The sequence below is a fragment of the Mustelus asterias genome, chromosome 22 (genome assembly GCF_964213995.1).
Source record: "Mustelus asterias chromosome 22, sMusAst1.hap1.1, whole genome shotgun sequence".
Lineage (NCBI taxonomy): Eukaryota > Metazoa > Chordata > Chondrichthyes > Carcharhiniformes > Triakidae > Mustelus > Mustelus asterias.
Window position 1 is genome coordinate 70151439 of NC_135822.1, and position 18055 is coordinate 70169493.

The following is an 18055-nucleotide window of genomic DNA, read 5'->3' on the forward strand; positions in this document are numbered from 1 at the left end:
GCTTTCTAATAGACTGTTCGTTTATTGAAGACTCGGACGGAGAGGTTCCGGGGTACTCGGTGAATCAGGGCTGTGAGGGAAATGAGGCTGAGATGCAATGTCAGCAATGGTCTGGTTAAATAGTGGCGCAGGCTGGGTGATTTCAACTGTGGTGAAGATATGAATCTTAATGGGGTGAGCCACATGGTCTAACCTTGCTCCATTTCTTCACTCCCTGTGAGGCATGGCTGCTTGGAGGGAAAGTGCGGGGGGAGTAAAGGGCTGATGGGACAAGTATCCCAACCGGAGACGCGTCTATAGACGTCCGTAGAATCCCTACAGTGCAGAAGGAGGCCATTTGGCCCATTGGGTCTGCACCAACCACAATCCCATCCAGCCCCTTTCCCCAGAACCCCAAGTATTTTACTCTGCTAATCCCCCTGAAACTAGGGTCAATTAGGCATGGCCAATCAACCTAACTCGCACATCTTTGGTCCAGGTGAAGACTTTCTGTACCTCTCGCTTGTCCCACACACAATATCCAGTCTCTTATCACTCCCAGGAACTGAGAGGTGAATAAACAGACCCAGCCCAGTTTATCTCTCTCAGAGATTTGGGGTGGGGCCACAGTGGTGGTGGGATGTTGCGAAGGAAATGGGGGAAATTCCTCTCCCACCCTCCCGAACACAGGGTTTCTGAGTTCCTCAGAGAGGAGATACGCATCCCAGTTCAGCTTTCATACAAATGTAGAAATCCTACAGTGCAGAAGAAGGCCATTCGGCCCATCGAGTCTGCACCAATCCCACCCAGGCCTTATCTCCATAACCCCACTTATTTACCCCACTAATCCGTCCAATCTACACATCCTGGGACACGAAGGGGCAATTTAGCATGGCCAATGCACCTAACCTGCACGTCTTTTGGACTATGGGAGGAAACCGGAACACCTGGAGGAAACCCACGCAGACACGGGGAGAAGCTGCAGACTTCACACAGACAGTGACTCAAGGCCGGGAATCGAACCCGGGTCCCTGGAGCTGTGAGGCAGCAGTGCTAACCACTGTGCCACCATGCTGCCTGTCGCTGCAAGGCAGTTCAGGACATCTCCCTCTCTGCTGTGTGAGATCCTGTCTTCAGTGAGAGAGAAGGAAGCTTGTGCTCCTTGCATGTACCCAGCAAAACCCCTCTATCACCGAGACACGGCACAGCTGTAAAATCCCTCCAACCACTCGGTGAACTGCCTCGTTCAATGGGGAACATTTCTGAAGAATTCCGCTCTGGATAGAGAGGTGGAGACAGTCGGGGAGTTAAGTGTGCTCCCTGAATGAAACTGCTTGGGACCCTTTCTCAAAACAAGCCCCTGTGCTGTGCATTAAATGTGGGTCACGTGAGGGTGATATGGAGTTAGTGAGTCTGGGCTACACCTCCTGTGTCAGAGCTTTCCGACTGTAAATCCCTCTCCCGAGAGCCATGGGTGAGAAACGGGTAGATTGGGAACAAGGTGTCCCATTATCATGGCAACCATCTTCTCGTGACTCGGGGTAATGACTGCGTGGAGAACTGCCCCCTCGCTAGCTGGGATTTGCATTGCATTGCCTGCCGTGGTTGGGGTTTGAAGCCACGTCAAAGGTCCTTCATGTTGGAAGTGTTTGGCGGTTAATGTGGCTCCGGCAGCCCTGCTGGAACAGGGAGCAGCGGGACATTGTGAGAATATATTCGGCATTAACCTGGAAAGACCATGAGCTGTCAACGCCAGCACATTTCAACACGCTTCCTGCACATCTGGCCGGCCAGCTGTCAAAATGCCCCAAGTTACTGAACACCTAACCAATGCCAGTCAATTCTCCTGACCCCTACCATGCCAGAAATTGGCCAGTCTACCAACCGTTGTGCAATTGGTGATCTCCAGATGTGCCCACTGCCATTTCAGTCGAAGCGAGTAGACACTCTGAGTGAGAATGCTTCCGCGTGTAGATAATGTAGCTACCTGAGATAAGGGAGATAGAATGAGTGGAGAATAATGTGAAGTATAAATACAACCCCACACTAGTTGGGCTGAATGACCTTCTTCTGTACTGAGCATTGAGGGGGAGGTTAAATGCCTTGTCAGCGGAGTAAGAAATTGAAAATGCATCTCCTATCTTGCTATGAGCATTGCCAGAGGAGATCAGATGATTGCGGTCTTGATTTTTGGAAGTTCCAGGTCTATTGGTGGACACTGGGGTGGGATGAGAAATGGTTCAATGATGGGGAAAAGCAGTCGACAGGATGATGTGTGCGTTCAGGTTAGAAACTCCAAATTGTTTTACGAAGCCCGCCAGAGTCATAAGTTTTGAATTTGGCTAGGGTGAGCGTGAGATGTTCCACTTCAGGTATGATTCAAGTGACCCACTAGGGAGCTTTTATCAAACAAAGTTTTTATTTAAGAATATAGTTAACATGTATAGTAAGAAAATTAGCAAGAACTTTTATCAATTACAAGTTAAAATGAAACAACCACAATATATATCAGATGTTCCAATCAAAATCAATGTCCAAAATAAAACCCTTAAACAGATTGATCACTGCACAGGCTAAAGCTCACATGATGCTGGAATCCAGCTCCCTGGGTTGAATGCTGATTTCAAATGATCTTGAAAGCTCAGAGCAGTTTATAGTCAGATCAGCTCCCCAAAGTGCAGATTCTTTACTGCAGCACGGTAACAAGCCTTTCTTTAGCTAACTGGTAAAATTTTTGTAGCAAAACCGAGAGAGAAAGTGACTTCTTTTCCAGCTTGCTTCTAAGACTGTCTCTAACACTGCAGCCAAAAAAAAATTGGAAGCTGAGAAACTTCGGTCACCTGACCTACCCACAGTTTTGTTTTGTCCCTCTCCTTCCAGCAATGACGTTACCCAAGGCTGTGACCATGATTTAAAAAAAACCTCTTAAAGGTACACTAACATCACAGCGGGGGAGTGCGTGCGCATGCGGGGGAGTGCGTGCGTGCGCGTGCGGGGGAGTGCGTGCGGGGGAGTGCGTGCGCGATGTATGTGAGTAAGTTTGGTGGAAGGAATGAGCTGTGTGGTTCGGTGCGCTGTCTCAGTTCTCACTAACACTTGTCTTTTCTTCCCAGCACTATCTGACCTGTTTCAGTGGCACCATTGCTGTACCCTTCTTGCTGGTGGATGCCATGTGTGTTGGCTTTGACCAATGGGCGACCAGCCAGCTGATAGGAACCATCTTCTTCTGCGTGGGGTTGACGACATTGCTTCAGAGCACGTTAGGATGCAGGTATTTATTTAATCACTGCCGCAGAACAAGGTGGAGAAAAGAACCCTTCACAACCACATATAACCATTGCCATTGTATGTGTGGCGTGGGTGTCACTGGCAAGAACAGTATTTATTGCCCATCCTGAATTGTCCTTGGGAAGGTGGTGGTGAGCTGAGATACTCTTTCTGTAAGAGCAATGTTAAGCTGCATCCTTCTGCACCTTTGACTCAAGTCAATCCAGTTGGCTTCCATCTCTAACCTTTCCAATTGAAAGAATTGTTGAGGCAGATCAGTGGCTCCCCTTGGTTGGTTAAGGGTCAAAGCCTGGGGGATGGTGGGGGGGGTGAGGGGGAACCACAGGACGAGACACCCATAAACAGGAGGAGCAGCGGGCACATGGTTTCCACCTCCTGGCCCTGCACCTCACACAGTCACAACATGAGAGGGTGTACAGGTATACAGGTCTCTGAAAGTGGCAATGCAAGTGGAGAAGGTAGTCAACAAGGCATACAGCGTGTTTGCCTTCATCGGCCGGGGCATTGAGTTTAAAAATTGGCAAGTCATGTTGCAGCTTTATAGAACCTTAGTTAGGCCATACTTGGAATATAGTGTTCAATTCTGGTCGCCACACGACCAGAAGGATGTGGAGGCAAGTGTTTTACACAGAGGATGGTGGGTACGTGGAACTCGCTGCCGGGGAAGGTAGTGGAAGCAGATAGGATAGTGACTTTTTAGGGGCATCTGGACAAATACGTGAATCGGATGAGAATAGAGGGATATGATCTCCGGAAGGGTAGGGGTTTTAGTTCAGTCGGGCAGCATGGTCGGTGCAGGCTTGGAGGGCCGAAGGGCCTGTTCCTGTGCTGTAATTTTCTTTGTTCTATGAGCCCGCATTGATAGAACATAGAACAGTACAGCACAGAACAGGCCCTTCGGCCCACGATGTTGTGCCGAGCTTTATCTGAAACCAAGATCACGCTATCCCACTCTCTATCATCCTGGTGTGCTCCATGTGCCTTTCCAATAACCGCTTAAATGTTCCTAAAGTGTCTGACTCCACTATCACTGCAGGCAGTCCATTCCACACCCCAACCACTCTCTGCGTAAAGAACCTACCTCTGATACCCTTCCTATATCTCCCACCACGAACCCTATAGTTATGCCCCCTTGTAATAGCTCCATCCACCTGAGGAAATAGTCTTTGAACGTTCACTCTATCTATCCCCTTCATCATTTTATAAACCTCTATTAAGTCTCCCCTCAGCCTCCTCCGCTCCAGAGAGAACAGCCCTAGCTCCCTCAACCTTTCCTCATAAGACCTACCCTCCAAACCAGGCAGCATCCTGGTAAATCTCCTCTGCACTCTTTCCAGCGCTTCCACATCCTTCTTATAGTGAGGTGACCAGAACTGCACACAATATTCCAAATGTGGTCTCACCAAGGTCCTGTACAGTTGCAGCATAACCCCACGGCTCTTAAACTCCAACCTCCTGTTAATAAAAGCTAACACACTATAGGCCTTCTTCACAGCTCTATCCACTTGAGCGGCAACCTTTAGAGATCTGTGGATATGGACCCCAAGATCTCTCTGTTCCTCCACAATCTTCAGAACCCTACTTTTGACCCTGTAATCCACATTTAAATTAGTCCTACCAAAATGAATCACCTCACATTTATCAGGGTTAAACTCCATTTGCCATTTTTCAGCCCAGCTTTGCATCCTATCTATGTCTCTTTGCAGCCTACAACAGCCCTCCACCTCATCCACTACTCCACCAATCTTGGTGTCATCAGCAAATTTACTGATCCACCCTTCAGCCCCCTCCTCTAAGTCATTAATAAAAATCACAAAGAGCAGAGGACCAAGCACTGATCCCTGTGGCACTCCGCTAGCAACCTGCCTCCAATCCGAAAATTTTCCATCCACCACCACCCTCTGTCTTCGATCAGATAGCCAGTTACCTATCCAATCGGCCAACTTTCCCTCTATCCCACACCTCCTTACTTTCATCATAAGCCGACCATGGGGGACCTTATCAAACGCCTTACTAAAATCCATGTATATGACATCAACTGCCCTACCTTCATCAACACACTTAGTTACCACCTCAAAAAATTCTATCAAATTTGTGAGGCACGACTTGCCCTTCACGAATCCGTGCTGACTATCCCGGATTAATCCGCATCTTTCTAAATGGTCGTAAATCCCATCCCTAAGGACCTTTTCCATCAATTTACCAACCACCGAAGTAAGACTAACCGGTCTATAATTACCAGGGTCATTTCTATTCCCTTTCTTAAACAGAGGAACAACATTCGCCACTCTCCAGTCCTCTGGCACCATCCCCGTGGACAGTGAGGACCCAAAGATCAAAGCCAAATTATGATGTAGCCAAAAATGATGTAGCGCCTCCCAGGAATGTCCCAGCATGTTTGACAGGGCTGGGATGGCCGGACAGTAATTTGGCTAGAGCGATTGCTTTGAAACAGGGTGCTGGGAAAGGTAAAAATAAATGTGTGAGATTGATCCAGGACCTAAATACTGAGCATCAAGTGAAAGGGGATGGCCAATCAGACATGTTTGAAGTGAGGGGAGGTGTACGACAAGGCTGCGTACTCTGTCCAAAATGATTCCGCCTTTCTGCCTTCAGCGAATTACATGTCCTTCCAGGGGTAAAGATTGAAGGAAGTCCAAAGGTGTGCAGGTTAGGTGGATTGGCCATGCTACATATCTCTCTCTGTCTTCGTGACATTGGAGAGCAGTGGAGATACTTCACTGAGATCTGGGGTGAATTGTCCAGGGAACTAGCTTTTGCACCCGGGCGTGCGATTCCTGGCAATGCCTGGTAGGATAACGCTGAGGAGGGGGAGATTATTCGGCCCATTTGTGCCCCTGCTGGCTCTTGGGAAGATCTATCCAATGCAACTCGCACCTGAGTTCTGTGAGGGTTTTCACTCTTCAGCTATCTATCTAATTGCCTCTGGCATGTCATTATTGAGACTGCTTCCACACATCCCAACCCGCCCTCTCAGGCAGTACACATTCCAGGTCCAGACTGTGTATAAAAAAAATAAATAAGCAGTCAAATATAACAGGAAACTAGTTTTCTTGCACAGCTTCTCTGCCTGTAATCTGGGTCCTCCAGTTACCATTCCTCCTGCTTGCCCGATTAAAATATTTCAGATTCTGAACACTCAGTTTCTCTGAAGATTCTGACTTTTCACAAGGAAGCGGCAAGCGTGAGTCACAATCCTGTAGCTTGGATTTCTCCGTTAATCCTGGTCATTTTGCCCCTATCCCATGCCCGGCCTGATGTGTACAGATAAAAACGTCAGGTTAACATTTGTCTTGTTATCCCTCATGTTCCTGGTGAATGGAAGTCCAAATTTGGGGGCAGCAGCAAGGTGGCACAGTGGTTAGCACTGCTGCCTCACGGTGCCAGGGACCTGGGTTCGATTCCCAGCTCGGGTCATTGTCTGTGTGGAGTTTGCATGTTCTCCCCGTGTCTGCTCTGGTTTCCTGCCACACTTCAGAGATGTGTGGGTTAAGTGGATTGGCCATGCTCAATTGCCCCTTAGTGTTCAACGATGTGCAGGTTAGACTGATTGGCCAGACAAAATTGCCTCTTAGTGTCAAGGGGATTAGTAGGGTAAATACGTGGGGTTATGGGGATAGGGCCTGCGTGGGATTGTGGCTGGTACAGACTCGATGGGCCAAATGGCGGCCACCTGCACTGTAGGGATTCTATTCTCTGAAACTGTAAGCAGCTGATTAAACTCGGAGTTGCTTGTCCCTGGGTCAGGAGCAGATGACAGGAGCCAGCTCTTGTGTAAGAGTCAATCTCCTAGCAAGTGTCAACCTTTGACTGAGTCAATACAGCTGTGGTTCTGGTGTGTTGGAGCATGCTTCGTCTGAGCTCCTATCCAAATTGATCAACCAATTTCTATTTTCTATCCCTGCCCCATACCCATGTTGTTGATAATGTGAGTATTTGAGGGTATCTGATGGTTTCAGGCCTACCCCCACTTCCCGCCGTGTTCAGAGGCCAGCATTGGGGTCCAGATGCCACTCGCTATCTGCTGTTCAACTCCTCAAGCAGGAGGCGGTGGAGCAGTGGTATTGTCACTGGACTAGTTATCCGGAGACCCAGGGGCCCCGACTCAAATCCCGCCACGGCAGATGGTGAAATTTGAATTCAGTAAAAAAATATCTACCTGAGAACACCACCACCTGCAAGTTCCCCTCCAAGCCACTCACCATCCTGACTTGGGAATATATCGGTGTTCACAGTCGCTGGGTCAAAATCCTGGAATTCTCTCCCTCACAGCATTGTGGGTCAACCCACAGCACATGCACTGCCGCGATTCAAGAAGAGAGCTCACCACCACCTTCTCAAGGGCAACTAGGGATGGGCAATAAATGCTGGCCAGCCAGCGACGCCCATACGGTAACACAGTGATTAGCTCTGCTGCCTCACAGCGCCAGGGACCCGGGTTCGATTCCTGGCTTGGGTCACTGTCTGTTTGGAGTTTGCACGTTCTCCCCATGTCTGGGTTTCCTTCGGGTGCTCCGGATTCCTCCCACAGTCCAAAGATGTGCGGGTTAGGTGGATTGGCCGTGCTAAATTGCCCCTTAGTGTCAGGGGATTAGCTGGGGTAAATGCGTGGGGATAGGGTCTGGGTGGGATTGTGGTCAGTACAGACCTGATGGGCCGAATGGCCTCCTTCTGCACTGTAGGGATTCTATGGTTACATGTCCCAAAAATGAATAAAAATTAGTAACAAAAAAAAATCAGGAATTATGAATCTACTGCTGACCATGAATCCATTGTCGGAAAAACCCATCTGGCTCACTAATGTCCTTTGGGGAAGGAAATCTGCTGTTCTTACCCGGCCTGGCCTACACGTGACTACAGAGCCACAGCAATGTGGTGTCTTCTGAAATGGCCGAGCAAACCACTCAGTTCAAGGGGCAATTCGGAATGGGCAATAAGTGCTGGCCCAGCCAGTGATGCCCACATTCCCTGAATGATAAAAGAAGCTAGTTTCCCCCTTTGCTGGGGTGTCCTGGTTTGGGATATGGCCAGGTTGGGATTGAGCGGGGAGGAAGAAGATGTTAACAGTCTGTGTTTCCCACAGGTTACCCCTGTTTCAGGCCAGTGCCTTCGCATTCTTGGCCCCTGCTCGAGCCATCCTGTCCTTGGAGAAATGGAAATGCAATAACTCAGGTAGGGGAAGGTCTTTTCTTCTCGCTGTGAGACTTGGTGAGGCCAGAACAATTGCAGAATGCTCACACGGCCAATGTACTGCTCACAGTGCTGGCACAGGTCTCCTCCCCGAGGCCTAACCTGTTGGTTTGAGATTCTGTTCAGCTCCTTGAGAACACGAGGAGTTAATACAAACCCCGAGTGCCATTGTCAAAGCTTTCATTGTCACAGTTCCATCCAGGTACTCGAGGTAGGCGTTCGAGAGGATTCACGTTGGCAATGTCCTTGTATATACCTCGGCAGTGTACCTGTAACAGCTAACCAGGGGAAGAAATTCTCTTCTTTTTTCGCTATCTCCCACTTCCCCTTATCCACTCATTGTGCCAGTGTGCACGGTATTGATGAGATTCTCTTTCCCGCCCGTGCCCTCTCTTTCCCGCCCGCGGAAGAGGGCGTGCGCGAAAGCGGGTGCGCGCTCACTCGCTCTCTCCTCGCTCCCCCTCCTGCGCATACAGAGCTGGTATTGATGGGGTTCTGGCCCTCTGTTTCCAGCAGTGCTGGGCAATGGAAGCCACTGACACTGGTGTGACAGTGAGAGCAGTTTTATCACGTGCTGTGATTTGGGTGGAAGATACTTTCTGCAGCACTGGGGGGAGGTAATGCACTCTGCAGATATCTTCCAATGCTGAGGGGACAACATGGAGACCGTGACCAGTTCCCAAAACCCTGGAATTCTGGCAGCAATTCCCCAGACGCAGCAACCACCCGGTGTAGCAGCTTCGAGATTTCCCAGGTTTGTTAGAAGTGTTTGGTAAAGACGCCTTTATCACAGATGACCATAGGCTCCTCTCCCCTTTGACCTCAGGACCACCCCACCTCAGGCAAGGGGCAAGGTTGAGAAGGCGGGGCCTTCATGGATAACCTCAGCTGGGACGGGAATCGAACCCTCGATGTTTGCGTCGTTCTGCATCACTAACCAGCCGTCCAGCCAACTGAGCTAAACTTTCCCCCGATGTATACTCATAACCAAGACACCTTCCTTGTCTTCTGTGTTCAGATCCTTCCTCACAGACTGCCAGATCCCCCTTTCCCATTCAACCAGGATACGGCTGGGTTCTGCTGGCCTGTTGCCGTGACGAACCCGATTGAACTTGATAATTGTGGCCTGTGGAGCGATAATTGTGGCCTGTGGAGCGGTAATTGTGATTGGTTGAGATGACTGTGCTCGCCATCCGATCTTTGCCGTTACCATGGTACAGCAGCAGTCGTAACCATTACCCGCACAGCGCCTGATTGTACCTGGAGGTTTCCACTTCACATGAATAAACCATGCAAATATTTGCCATGAGATCACAGGCCCAGCAAACATTATCCCTTCTTAATTATTCATCAGTTAGCTGCTTCGGTCTTCAGGGAACAGGCTGCGGGCGACCATTGTTGTTCCTGGGGTCAGGCTGGAGCTGTCCTAATTGGGATTGTTATAGTAAGCACATCACACATACAAACTGGACCCAGGCTACAAGAGTGCTGTGCGTGTGTTGGTGGGTGTGTTGATGTGGAGATGCCAGTGTTGGACTGGTGTGGGCTCAGTAAGAAGTCCAGGTTAAAGTCCAGATCACCTGATGAAGGAGCAGCGCTCCAAAAGCTCATGCTACCAAATAAACCTTTTGGACTTTAACCTGGTGTTGTGAGACTTCTTACCGTGGCTGAACGGTGTTAGAGACGTATCTCTCTGAGGAATGTTCTTTACAGACTGAGACATCTCAGTGGGTGGTGTTTGACAGACGAACGACTTGTTCAGTCGTGTGGTGTAGCTCTGTACTCCAGAGCAGCTAGATGTTGCGGCTTTTCTGAGTGGGGCGTTAAACATTCTGACCACACGACCATCTCCTCGGTTCCAGCTTGCCAATCAACCGAAACCTCGTTGGCATCTGTCGGGGAACACTCTGAAGGAGCGCCCTTGTGGCTGCGTGGCCTACCTGTTGGATGAATCAATGTGTCTGGGGTCTCTCGAGGTGTGCTGCTACAGTGAAGTGGAGGAACTCGCTGACAAAGGATGTCTGATTGGGAAGGGAGATTACAAGTGAGGGACACTTTTCAATCGCGTTGGGATCAAGCTACATTTTCATTAAGCTTCCTGCGATGTCGACAGTCGCTGGCCAGGCCAACATTTATTGTCCATCCCACGTTGTGTTTATTAACTTGCCAAACGGTGGCAAGGGCGGCTGCCCCTCACAGGGACCTGGGTTCAATTCCCGGCTTCAGTCACCATCTGCGTGGAGTTTGCATGTTCTCCCCGTGTCTGCGTGGGTTTCCTCTGGCTGCTCTGGTTTCCTCCCACACCAAAGATGTGCGGGTTGGGTGCATTGGCCATGCTAAAGTGCCCCTTAGTGTCCGGGATGTGTAGATTAAAGGGATTAGCGGGGTAAATATGTGGGTTTGCGGGAATAGGGCCTGGGTGGGATTGTTGTCAGTGCAGACTTGATGGGTCGAATGGCCTCCTACTGCACTGTAGGGATTCTATGATTCAAAACTGGACAAATAGCTGCTGTTTTTGGGAACTTCTGGGCGCGATATTGGCATTGGGAGATTTGTTGACACAGTGTTTGCCAAATCTGATTAAACAAAGCCAGTTCATGCACTCTGCTAAGTGTCGATTCAACAGGGAACTCACAGACCATTTAGCATCATTTGAATTGGCGTGAAAGATACAAACAATTTCTGGGATTTTTCTTCTGATTGGCATTGAGAATTGATGAAGGGCCGTGAGCTAATCTCAGAATTGGAAGCTAGTATGTAAAAAAGTGCTTTGTGTCTCTTTTTTAAAGTTTATAGATTCCAGGTCTTTGGTTGAGCTCTGAAATAATCCTTGTTTATCCACTGCACACTGGGTGGCACAGTGGTTAGCGCTGCTGCCTCACAGCGCCAGGGACCCAGGTTTGATTCCTGGCTTGGGTGACAGTCTCTGTGGAGTTTGTACATTCTCCCCGTGTCTGCGTGGGTTTCCTCCCACAGTCTGCTGGTTAGGTGTATTGACCATACTAAATTCTCCCTCAGTGTACCCGAACAGGCGCCGGAGTGTGGCGACTAGGGGATTTTCACAGTAACTTCATTGCAGTGTTAATGTAAGCCTACTTGCAACACGAATAAAGAAACTTTAAACACATTGCGGAACCTCTTTTCCTGTGGTGTCTGTTTCTCATTGCCCTAGTTTTACAGTGACACAGCCATTGACCTCAAAGTCTACATGGAGAGTGTGGACACATTCCAATCATCTTTGCTTTATCCCGAGACATTCCCGTGTCTTAGCTGGGAAGGAACCTCGATGGGTCAGCCTTCCCACCGTCCCACGATCTTCCCAACCTCCAGAAGACTTGTGCCTGGAAGTCAGAAAAGACTGGGCAGGTCAGCCCTGGTGATGTAGAAAGCTCAGCGCCCCACACACTGTGAGGGCAGAGTGAGACATGTTGCTGAAATTCTCACCTCGCACTCGTTCAGGACAAACACAGGAATACCAAATTTCAAACAATCGCAACCATTCTTACCACAGGAGGAAAAGGAGCTCATTGTTTGGCATGTTGACTCTGATTGAACAAAACAAACCAAGAACAATACAGCACAGGAACAGGTCCTTTGGCCCTCCAAGCCCGCGCTGCTCCCTGGTCCAAACGTGACCATTCTTTTGTATCCCTCCATTCCCACTCCATTCATGTGGCTATCTAGATAAGTCTTAAACATTCCCAGTGTGTCCGCCTCCACCACCTTGCCCGGCAGCGCATTCCAGGCCCCCACCACCCTCTGTGTAAAATACGTCCTTCTGATATCCGTGTTAAACCTCCCCCCCCCCTCACCTTGAACCTGTGACCCCCTCGTGAACGTCACCACCGATCAGGGAAAAAGCTTCCCACCGTTCACCCTATCTATGCCTTTCATAATTTTATACACCTCTATTAGGTCACCCCTCATCCTCTGTCTTTCCAGTGAGAACAACCCCAGTTTACCCAATCTCTCCTCATAACTAAGCCCTTCCATACCAGGCAGCATCCTGGTAAACCTCCTCTGCACTCTCTCCAAAGCCTCCACGTCCTTCTGGTAGTGTGGCGACCAGAACTGGACGCAGTATTCCAAATGCAACCGAACCAACGCTCCATACAACTGCAACATCAGACCCCAACTTTTATACTCTATGCCCCGTCCTATAAAGGCAAGCATGCCATATGCCTTATTCACTACCTTCTCCACCTGTGACGTCACCTTCAAGGATCTGTGGACTTGCACACCCAGGTCCCTCTGCGTATCTACACCCTTTATGGTTCTGCCATTTATCGTATAGCTCCCCGCTACGTTAGTTCTACCAAAATGCATCACTTCACATTTATCTGGATTGAACTCCATCTGCCATTTCTTTGCCCAAATTTCCAGCCTATCTATATCCTCCTGTAGCCTCTGACAATGTTCCTCACTATCTGCAAGTCCAGCCATTTTCGTGTCGTCCACAAACTTACTGATCACCCCAGTTACACCTTCTTCCAGAGCGTTTATATAAATCACAAACAGCAGAGGTCCTTCCTACCCTTCTTAAATAACGGGACCACATTAGCTATCTTCCAATCCTCTGGGACCTCACCTGTGTCCAGTGACGAGACAAAGATTTGCGTCAGAGGCCCAGCGATTTCATCTCTCGTCTCCCTGAACAGCTTTGGATAGATTCCATCAGGCCCTGGGGATTTGCCAGTCTTTATATTCCCTAAAAAACCTACACTTCCTCTCTTGTAATGGAGATTTTCTCTAACGGGTCAACACTCCCCTCCGAGACACTCCCAGTCAACACATCCCTCTCCTTTGTGAATACCGACGCAAAGTATTCATTTAGGATCTCCCCTACTTCTTTGGGCTCTAAGCATAATTCCCCACTTTTGTCCCTGAGAGGTCCGATTTTTTCCCTGACAACCCTTTTGTTCCTAACGTATGAATGAAATGCCTTGGGATTCTCCTTAATCCTGTCTGCCAAGGACATTTCGTGAACCCTTTTTGCCCTTCTAATTCCTCGTTTGAGTTCTTTCCTACTTCCTTTGTATTCCTCCAGAGTTCCCTCCGTTTTTAGCTGCCTGGACCTAACGTACGCCACTCTTTTCTTTTTGACCAATCCCTTAATTTCCCTGGTTATTCACGGTTCTCGAATCCTACCTTCCTATCCTTTTTAACAGGCACATGCCTATCCTGCAGCCCTAACAACCGTTCCTTAAAAGAGTCCCACATGCCAGATGTGGATTTACCCTAAAACAGCCTCTCCCAATCAACAGCTGCCAATTTCTGCCTAATCCCACTAAAGTTAGCCTTCCCCCAATTCAACACCTTCCCCTTGGGACACCACTCATCCTTTTCCATCACTATCCTAAAGCTAACAGAATTGTGGTCACTATTTGCCACATGTTCCCCTACCGAAACTTTGAAGACCTGACCGGGCTCATTTCCCAGTACTAGGTCCAGTATAGCCCCCTCTCTAGTCGGGCTATCTACATATTGTTCCAAAGAACCTTCCTGTACGCATTTTACAAATTCCTCCCCATTCAGACTCCCAGCCCTACGCGATTTCCAGTCTATACCAGGAAAATTGAAGTCTCCCACTACAACAACCCTATTTTTCCTGCACCTATCCAGTATCTCCTGACATATCCGTTCTTCCACTTCCCTTGGGCTGTTGGGGAGCCTGTAGTACACCCCCAACATAGTGACTGGCCAGATCACGGAGAAAGCAATGGACAACTCCAGGCTCCTGGGTAATTCCAGAATACATGCAAGGCTTTTCTCGAAGTTTCTCAGCAAGCTACAATGTTATTGAAGTATGTTGAAGCCTTGAACGTTTTTCTTAAATTACCCAGGAGCTTGAGGGACCTATAGTTGTTTTCTCCAGGGTAACATCCCAGCCAATCGAGAGTCGACTTGCCAAACCAACCGGCTCCCTTTTCTCCTGTTGTATCAATTGAAATGGTTTGAAATTTGGTATTCTTGTGTTTGTCCTGTTGAGTGCAAGCCGGAAAGCTTTGACCATGTGTCTCTTTTCACCAACTTTCACGTTGTGTACTCCTGAGCCACAGCTGGAGGCTTGTGTTGTGTGTTCCCTTCCTCGCTGTAACTCTGTAATGTCGCACTGTTCAAAACATTGTTCAGTCTAGCATCCTCCTTAGCGAGGAAGGATTGTGTTTTATCTCTTGTCCACTCATTACCTTATTCTCTGAACTCCTGCACCTACACACAAAGATATATATATACACACACACACACACACACACACACACACACACACGTAGATTTCCAATCAAGTGTGAGTTCAGCATCCTCCACCCAAGGGATAGGGAACATTGTCTTTCCTAGGGCATTGCTAGAGGCCCCTCCAAAGGTTGTTTTACCCTCACTGCCCTATCCACTGTCAGCAAGGTTCTGACCTTGGCACCCCTGCTGGTGTTGCGGATGCAGACACTGCCCACATTGTGCAATGTCAAGGGCTTGTGCTGCCTCAGCTGTTGGCGGAGAGCCCACGTTTGCACCCAGATACTTGGGGTTGCTCGGAAACGTTTGTGGCAGTGTGTGTTAAGTATGCTTAGCACAAGTCTTTGCATTGAACACGGTCAAACTCTCCGATTGGAGACTGGATCAGTAACTTGGGAACCAACTGAGTGCCATTGTAGGGGGGAGGGTGAGGGTCAGAGGTCACATGGATTCCTTGTCTGGGATGCAAACTATCTCCATGGCTGGGTACAGGAACCTCCTTCAGTTATCACACACACACCCTTCACTGCCAGATCCATTTGACTACAGTTATTTTTGACTATGTCTGTATTTTACACATCTGCTTTTCTTTTAGATATATCTCTTACAAATAGCTCAGAAATGATGGACACATCACATATTTGGCACCCCAGGATCCAAGAGGTAAAGTTCCACGAGGGTTAATCTTTGTTTGAGTTGGACCTCCTCACTGAGCCAGTCCCACAGACTCACTCCTTTGACAGGGGGCCTTTGACTGAGCTCTTGAGAGAGATGTACTGAAATTTTATCAATGTCTTTTGGCTGGTAGGGCCTGGGATCTCCGAGTTGTCCAGCTGGTGAGAATGTCTTCCCTGGTGGCCATTGCAAGCAAGAGTCACAATCCGCTATCTGCGTCTCTGCCCCAGGTTGTGTGTTCCCTTCTGGGACCTTACCACCGGGAAATCAACTATAGGTCCCTCAAGCTCCTGGGTAATTTAAGAAAAAAGTTCAAGGCTTCAGCATACTTCAACAACCTGGGGAAGAGACGCAGATAGCCCTATTGTGACTCTCGCTTGCAATGGCCACAATGGTACAAGCCTGCAGTGTATCTTGTACCTTTCCTGAATGATCGACTTGGTACAGTGATCACTGCTGGACCTCCATCTCTCCAGCACCCTACATTGCAACCTCTGAGTTTTATTTTTTAAAGAGTGCAGTCACTGTGGCGATGTTGGAAATGTGACACCCAATTTATGCACAGTAACCTCCCACGAACAATCATGTGATAAAGCCCTGGGTAATGAGTGTGGCGTGCGGTAGATATTGGCCAGGTCACTTGGGGTGGGGGGGAAAGGAAGGAACTCCCCTGCTTTGCAAATTGGTGCCGTTGACATCTTTCAGGTCTGCCTCCGAGGGCAGATGGGGCCCCAAGCATCCCTCTGAACGACGGCACCTCCAACAGTGCGGCACCCTCACTGTCCTGCACTGGGAGTGTCAGCTGAAGTGATGTGGCACTCGAGATCCTGGGGTAAGACTTGATCTCTCAAACCTGGCGACTCAGGAGGGGAACGGCGATGCTACCACGGCTGACGCCCGCTGGGAGCTGTGTTTTTTTTTGGCCGTGAGTTTCCACGGATTGTGATGCAGGGTAAACCCAGGACCGTGCAGCGAGAGAGACTGGAGATGGGCAGTGAAGTACAGGCACATCTGTGGGTGACTCCGCGAGCAGATGGAAGAATCTAGCTAACACTGGACAGGGTTTGAATGGGCTTCATCACAAGCTATTGCATTTAAACGCTCCAATGTGACCCCCTCAGCCCACTCCAGTCACCTGAGCCACGGCCATTTGAGTTTGATAGACTTGAAAGGTGCTAATTCTTTTAACACACTTGGCATGAACTCTTTAACGGATCACATGCTTAAGCAGCAAGACTTGGTGATATAGACTGTGTCGGTGAAGAGATTATGGTGCCTCGATGGATGCTTTTTTTAATGCAGTATTCACCAGTCGGTTTGCTCTAACAGGGCAGAGGACATGCAGCTGTCGCCCGTACAGTGTTCAACCTGCACAGGGCTCCCTGAAGACTAACGGGCAGGCGGGAGGATCAGTTTTAACCCTGTCATTTGGTCAGATCTCTGCTTTGACTCTGCCGATGAAATCTGCAGATCGCATTGGGAGTGGACACTGGGACGGAACGATCCAGAAATGCGGCAGAGTGGAACAAACTCTTAACCCAGAGACACCGAGCAAAGCCGAGATCCCTGTGAAGCTGGAGGACCAGGTGCCTCTAGCAGAGATCTCACTTGGTAGAGTCTTGCAGCACAGATGGAAGGCCACTTGGCCCATCCTTGGCTTTTGGGAAGCAAGTCTGTGACTGACCTGCCCCTCGGGGCCAGGAGGGAAGCGTCCATTTGGGTCAATTTAGCCCAACTGCCAACTTGTTGCAAGATGCCCTGATGTCCTTGTCTTGCTGGACGCCTCTGGTGGCCTCCATGTTGCTTCTGGGGCTTGGTGATGCCTCTGTGTAATAAAGTGTTGTGAATTAAAGGCAAAAACGTGACAGAACAATGCAGTGACTCCAATCTTTTCTTCTCCACAGATCCAGGGGGCTATCATACTGTCTTCAATCATTGAGGTTCTGATTGGTTTCCTGGGCCTACCTGGAGTGCTGCTTGCATACATTGGCCCGTTGACCATCACCCCAACGGTGGCTCTGATTGGTCTGTCCGGTTACCAGGCAGCAGGTGAACGAGCCGGAAAGCACTGGGGGATTGCAATGTTGTAAGTGTGGCTGCTTTTTATTTCCCGTTTGCTTTTTGGTACGGCGCGGAGGATGTGACCCGGGGCAGTGAGGGGGGTCGAGGGGCGAGGCAATGATGTCATAAATATCATGGGCTTCATAATGTAAATTCTAGTTTCCAGAATTTAGAGCTTTTAGCTGCAGAGAAATGGGCTAATCTGATGACAAACCGCAGAAGCAAATCTGATGTAAATGACATTCAAACAAGCTTAGGATGGTTATGCTGGAAAGGTACATTGTTTGTCTGGCGGGACGGTGGCGCAAGTTGACCAATCGGTGATCCACGTCTAAGCTTGTAAAATGGAGCCAGGGAATGTTGAGAGAGGACAACAACAAAAGACGATCCCAAATCCAAGTCCGATTGAAGGCAAACTCATCAGTTTGCTATTCGGTTTGAGCCATCCCAGAGCATACCATGTCGCCATGGTGATAGCAATTCAGAGTAGAGCCTTTACTTATGTGTGGGTGTGTTTGATGACAGCAATGGGCCGTTGAGTTTGGCAATGGGCCCTTGAGTTTGGCAATGGGCCGTTGAGTTTGGCAACAGAACGAGGCAGTTGTCGCTT

General features: G+C 49.1%; 1 protein-coding gene across 2 annotated transcripts in view; it reads left to right on the top strand.

Moving 5' to 3' along the window:
• Positions 1–18055, top strand: part of slc23a2 (solute carrier family 23 member 2) — a 315342-nt gene that overhangs the window by 35552 nt on the left and 261735 nt on the right. For both annotated transcript variants that reach the window (XR_013500581.1, XM_078239601.1), the window contains exons 5-8: positions 3093–3250; positions 8372–8460; positions 15305–15372; positions 17289–17470. Coding sequence is in view for 1 of the 2 variants with exons in the window: in XM_078239601.1 (XP_078095727.1) it covers positions 3093–3250; positions 8372–8460; positions 15305–15372; positions 17289–17470 (497 nt within the window). In the remaining variant the exon portion in view is untranslated. The remainder of the gene's footprint in view (positions 1–3092; positions 3251–8371; positions 8461–15304; positions 15373–17288; positions 17471–18055) is intronic.